The 6,468-nt window shown below is 34.5% G+C and overlaps 1 protein-coding gene across 1 annotated transcript; it reads left to right on the top strand.

Moving 5' to 3' along the window:
• Positions 1-2,547: 2,547 nt before the first annotated feature.
• On the top strand, positions 2,548-6,328 carry LOC121230896 (linoleate 13S-lipoxygenase 3-1, chloroplastic). The gene is made up of 7 exons (XM_041116433.1): positions 2,548-2,984; positions 3,237-3,743; positions 3,821-4,096; positions 4,181-4,266; positions 4,361-4,468; positions 4,852-5,417; positions 5,501-6,328. The coding sequence occupies exons 1-7, from the start codon at positions 2,624-2,626 to the stop codon at positions 6,255-6,257; spliced, it is 2,661 nt and encodes an 886-aa protein (XP_040972367.1). The 5' UTR covers positions 2,548-2,623; the 3' UTR covers positions 6,258-6,328.
• The last annotated feature ends 140 nt before the right edge of the window (positions 6,329-6,468 follow it).

Genomic DNA, 6,468 nt, shown 5'->3' with positions numbered 1-6,468 from the left:
AAAATATTTTGAATTTACCATCGCTAACGCTAAATCTATTGTGGATCAAGTGCATGAATTACAGATTCTAGTTTCAAAATTAAGTGAACTAGAAATTAAGATTCCTAATTCACTTCAAGTATGTGCAATTTTATCCACATTGACACCCTCTCAAAGTGGATATAAGAAGAAGATGTTACATTTTTCGAAATCATATGCTATACAAAATTTTCTGACTCATTTACAAATTGCTCGTAATGCTTTTATTCTTGGTTCAATTGTGGAAAGAAATGGCATTTTATTAGGGATTGTTTTTGAAGTTCATATGGCTACTACAAGTAAATCATTCTGAGTGGAGGCTAGATTCTGGTGCTATTCTATTCATGTGTGCAACAACAAAGGACAATTCAAGACAAATGAATAACTATAAATTTAATTTCTGTAAATTTCAAAAGTGAACAATTAAGGACAATTAAGTCTAACGATAATATCTTCTGTTAATCGTATAATTTTAATTGGAAAAACAGCAAATTTAGCCTTGAATGTTTACGTAATTTGTCATATTGACCTTAATTCTGATAAATTCAATAAGCTCAACCTCAACATTTGCACAAATATTACAAGATAAATTTGTTAAATCAAGATCAAATCGACAGAATGTATAAACTTTTAACGATTAAATTTATTATTATACCGATCAAAATCATATACAATTGATGAAAAATATTAATATCGTGATTAATTATCATCTGTTGTTCACATTCGAAATTTAACACAAATTAAATTACTTTAATTTTTTTTTGAAAAAAAATCAATTTATTCAATTTCAAAATTATGAAAAATCGAAATATCTTTTCACCGTTAATTTTCACCGAACACAAACTCACCGTCTATCCAAATATTTATAAAGTATTTATCTTAAACGTTATTTCTAAAAGCTTAGGTAGGGGTGGGAAGAAGCCAGGTAGACCATGTTCCATATCTGTGTGTAAAGTTCTGTCGTTTTTGTCATTCACTTTTTAAACGTTTTATTTGTGGTTTTTCTGACGTGGATGATTTAATGGTCCAAAATTTGTTACATATGATTCACTCAAATTTGATCGGTATGGTTGCTAGTTAGTAAGACAACAAAATAATTCAACGGGACCGCGTGAGTAGTCGCTGACCAACTAAGAGACTCATTTCTCATGTTTACCTTTTAAAATGATAGATTTTTTAATTTAAGTTTTTTCTAACTTATAAATTTTAAATTAGTAATGGTAAAATTGCACATTGGCCTCTTTAAAAGATAAAAATTTAATTTAACCTTTTAAAAATTATAAAGATATATAGATTATTAAAATAATAAAATTATATTTTTCAAATCGTAAAAATATAAATTTAATTCCGCCCCTTGCGTGAGCCTATAAAGCGTATGCTCTTTCTACTAAAAAATTGGATAAGTTAGTCTTTGTATATTAAATTAAAGAGTAAAATGATTCATTCTATTAAAAATTTCATCTATTTTTATTGTTAAAAACAGGCGTGGCTAATAGAAAAACCAGACTGTGATGCATGGTAAGCCATGTATACCTTATTTTTTATGTATAAAGAACGGTTTTTAATAGTAAAAATGGATTGGATTTTTTTTAAAATGACTAATTTACTCTTTAATCTAATGTATAATGATTAATTTATCTATTTTTCAGTAGAAAAAGCAAAATGCAATACAACTCTTAATACAGGGACCTCCTTGATACTTTTACTGTATTTTTAGTGGATTAAGTCTCTCAATTATAATTCCATAGTTTCTAGTCTCTTTACTCCTTGGAGGCTAATTTTCTTTTAATAATTTGACGTGGTTTATTTTTTACAAAACACGTGGTCATGTGTCCTATACATCTTGGCATTTTTTATACAATATGCCAAGGTTGTTGAAACTAGACTAGATTAGTTAGTCGGTCAGATTGATTGGATTAATAATCGATTGATACAACAGTTCAGAGCAAGACAAAAAATCGATGGACTCATGAAACAGTATGAATCAAACTAAAAATAAGTATAATTTAACCTAAAATTTTTAATTGAAATGATGATTTAACGTACCACACGTCAGCTTATAATTATACTGCTAATGGCAATTAACAACTCAGTGACTAAAATATTACAACATGATAACGTAAGTGACTAAAATGTAACATTTCAAACATAAGTGACTAAAATATAACTCGAGACAAACAAAAATGACTATTTTTATAGTTTACCAAAAAATTGTTGGCATATAAAAAGAAAAAGAAAAACTTGTGATATATCATTTCATCAGTGATATATCATTTCATCACATGTTTTAGAAAAATAGAATGTTTTAGAAAAATAAAATGTTTTAGAAAAATATATCACATCAATTTTTTTAGAAAAATCAACGAAAAAATTGGCCTTACACATGAAAATACACAAAAAATATTAAATTATAATAGAGGGACTAAACCCACAAAAAATGCATAGTATAAGGACTTCATATAGAATTTTACCTTCAAAATTTCAGTTCCCTTTGCCTATAAATAGGATTGAACATTTTATGTTCCGTTCAAAGTCGCAGACAACGAGAAACCATTTCTTCTTGAGAATATTCTTTAGCTTTTGAACTTGAATTGCTTTATCATCAATGGCGGGAACTAAGATTGAAATTTCGGGTCCCAAATCTTTGTTTTCTAATGAGTTTCTTTCCAATTCAACCTCGTTGTTGAATTCAAGGAAGAGAATAACAGTGGAAGTGAGGAAGCCGGTGGCCACGACAGCGGCTTTTACGGCGGTTCAAATGGTGGCGAAGCTCATTGAGCTTGATTCCGTCAAGGTTATCCCCGAAACTCCGGTGCAATTCACCGTCTCCGGTCAGGTAACGGTGGAATATGATGCGATGGAACAAATGAAGGAGTTGATGTTTAATTGGTGGGATTCTTCTAAAACCACCATTGATGCTCAGAAAGGAGTGTTTCTACAGCTTGTTAGCTCTGATATTGACCCAAGTAAGCATTCTATTCATGAAATGCCATTTGTCATGGCGATTAATGATTGTGACTTTTTTGGTTAAAACCTAAGTCCCTGTAAGTTTCTAAAATTTAGAATTTAGTCCCTCTACCTATGGAATTGAATTTAACAAAAACAAGTAGAGGGACTAAATTACAAGTTTTTAAATATTACAATTTAACTTTTTCCATAATTTATAATATTTTGTACGTTAAAAGCAAAATTGCTAATATGTCTTGAAATAAATGAAGGGACGGGGAAGGCGAAGGTAAGCAAAGAAGCCATATTGGATTGGTCCAGAGATCTGCACATAAACGCCGATAAATTCGTCACTCACGAGGTTCAGTTCCTCGTCGACGGGAACTTTGGGTTCCCCGGAGCTATCCTCGTCACCAACAAGAACTCAAAGGAGTTCTATTTGAAATGCATCACCCTAGAAGGCTGCCTTCATTTCGACTGCCAATCTTGGGTTCAACCGGAGAAGCTTCACCCAGAGAAAAGAATCTTCTTCACCGATAAAGCATATTTGCCACATGAAACGCCAATGGGACTGAGAGAGTTGAGAGAGAAAGAACTAAGGGAATTGAGAGGGAATGGAGAGGGTGTTAGGGTTTTATCTGATAGAATCTATGATTATGATGTTTATAATGATTTGGGAAATCCAGATAAAGGACTTGAATTTGCAAGGCCGGTTTTGGGTGGTCAACGTCGACCTTATCCGAGACGATGCCGTACTGGTCGTCCTTCCACAAAATCAGGTAAAGCTATATTTAAAGATGCTCTTCATTATTGTACGAACGTTGGACGCTAATTAACTTTGATGGAAACGACGCAGATCCCAAGGCTGAGTCTCCCGTAAACGAAACGACACCGATGTACGTACCGAGAGACGAAGCATTCGTTGACGAGAAAAAACGATCAGTGGATGCCGGAAGCTGGAAAGGGATGATGAATAATCTTTTCCCTTTCTTTAAACATTCAACTGAAAGTGACTCAGTCAATTCCTTTGCGGATATCAATAATCTTTATAAAGAATCTCGAAACCATTCGAATTTCCCAGTTGAATCCACAGCCGATGCTTTCAAATTCGACCCTCCAAACATCGTCTCCAGTAAGTTCTTTTCCTTTAAATTCAGAGATATATATATATATTGAAATGAAAAATAATGTAATTTACGACAAAAAAAAATTGCAGGGGATGCTTCGTGTTGTTTACGAGACGATGAATTTGGTCGATTCACACTCGCCGGCATGAATCCCATAAGCATTGAGAGGCTCAAGGTATTTACATATACATATATATATACACTGAAAACTTTGGGAAATTCAACTCAGTGAGTTAATTTGGGGTTGTTTTGTGCATGTATATGATCAGGTATTTCCACCTGTAAGCAAATTGGATCCCTCCATTTATGGTCCAACTCAGTCAGCTTTGAGAGAAGAACATCTTATCTCTCATCTTGACGGCATGACCGTACAAAAGGTAAGAGAAAAAGCTACGACATTGACTGTCTTGTTTGATTTTGCGAGTTGGCCTACGCTGATAGCGACTTTACTATCACTACATACGAAATTTTTATTTATTTCTACATTAAAAACAAACATTGCTGACGAAAAACTAAACAGTTACATTTGTCCTAGTATGTGCACATTGTATTAACATATATAAATCGTTTTTTAACAGATATTTGTCATGAAACCAACATGAGGACATTAACAGGTCCCTATCAATTCAAAATCGTTGTACCTTGCTTGTTACGGCACTTGGATTTCAAATTTAAAAATAATTATAATAATTGTATATAAAAATATGCTTTTACATTTTATTAATTTATGAGTCTTATGTTTGTTTTTTTTTTTTTCCAGGCAATTGAAAGGAAAAAGCTGTTTACATTGGATTATCATGATGCTTTCCTTCCGTTTCTCAACAGTATAAATGCTCACCCCGATCGAAAAGCTTATGCAACTCGAACGATTTTCTTCTTGACTCAAATGGGAACTTTGAAGCCAATAGCGATTGAACTTAGCCTACCGTCTACCAACCCATTTAAGCCTTCGAAACAAGTGATTACGCCTCCCGTTGATGCCACTACGTGCTGGCAATGGCAATTAGCTAAAGCCCATGTTTGCTCCAATGATTCTGGAGCTCATGAATTGATTCAACACTGGTTGCGAACTCATGCATGCATGGAACCATTTATCATAGCTGCACGCCGACATTTAAGTGCAATGCATCCGATTCTCAAGCTTCTTCATCCTCACATGCGATATACAATGGACATAAATGCTAGGGCTCGTGAGCTCCTCATTAGCGCCGGTGGAATAATTGAGTCCCTCTTTTCAACTAAAGAGTGCTCCATGGAGATTACTTCTTTTGCTTACAAAAACTGGCGCTTCGACATGGAGTCCCTTCCTGCAGATCTTATTCGAAGGTGCATATATATTGGGATTACTTTGCAATTATTATATATAAGATAAATATGAACGAGAGCTGAATTTTGCTTTTGTAATGCAGAGGGGTTGCAGAACTGGACCCAACTGAGCCGCATGGCATAAAATTGCTTATAGAAGACTATCCATATGCCAACGATGGGTTACTTATATGGTCAGCCATTGAGAGACTGGTTAAGGACTACGTCAACTATTACTACCCTGATTCAAATAGTATCCGATCTGACCCGGAACTCAACACTTGGTATTATGAGTCCATTAACGTAGGCCACGCCGATCATCGCCATGAAAGCTGGTGGCCCAACCTCTCAACACCAAACGATCTCGTCTCGATTCTAACAACTCTCATCTGGATTTCATCGGCAAAACATGCCGCTCTAAACTTCGGACAGTACCATTACGGCGGATATGTCCCCGTACGCCCCTCATACATGCGGCGGCTGATCCCGAACGAGGATGACCCAGAGTACCAAAATTTCATTTCTGATCCCGAAAGGTGTTTCTTGTCATCGTTGCCGAGGTTACGAGAGATGGCATTCTTGATGTCAATGCTCGAAATTTTATCCACACATTCAGAAGATGAAGAGTATTTAGGGGATCGGAAGGAGCTTTCAACGTGGAGAGGGGCCCCAGAGATCATTGAAGCATTTTACAGGTTTTCGATGGAGATGAAGGCTATTGAGAAGGAGATTGAGAAGAGAAATAGCGATACAAAGCTTAGAAATCGATGTGGGGCTGGGGTTTCACCTTATCAACTAATGGTGCCATCTTCGGAACCTGGAGTTTCTTGCAGGGGAGTGCCTAACAGCATTTCCATTTGAAAATTGGGAAATTCTAAACCTTCAATTTTTTATTTGGAGCCAACCAATACAAAAGCTAAGGTTGAAATATAGCTTTGTATTTCAGTTGTGCTTATAAATGTAAATCATGAAATTGTATATCATATAATTATTTAATAATGATTTTTAAAAATTTATGCTAACTGTGAATCTAATAAAATATATTCTACTAAAAAATAAATTTATACTTAGT

Source organism: Gossypium hirsutum, chromosome A06 (assembly GCF_007990345.1).
Source record: "Gossypium hirsutum isolate 1008001.06 chromosome A06, Gossypium_hirsutum_v2.1, whole genome shotgun sequence".
In the NCBI taxonomy this organism is placed as follows: Eukaryota; Viridiplantae; Streptophyta; class Magnoliopsida; order Malvales; family Malvaceae; genus Gossypium; species Gossypium hirsutum.
This window is presented reverse-complemented; position numbering and strand designations above follow the sequence as displayed.

Excerpts from the sequence above, each read along its gene's own strand:
- LOC121230896 (XM_041116433.1), top strand. The coding sequence starts at position 2,624 with ATGGCGGGAACTAAGATTGAAATTTCGGGTCCCAAATCTTTGTTTTCT. Across the intron at positions 4,097-4,180 it reads CCCTCCAAACATCGTCTCCA|GGGATGCTTCGTGTTGTTTA; the intron begins GTAAGTTCTTTT and ends AAAAAATTGCAG. Across the intron at positions 5,418-5,500 it reads CCTGCAGATCTTATTCGAAG|AGGGGTTGCAGAACTGGACC; the intron begins GTGCATATATAT and ends TTTGTAATGCAG.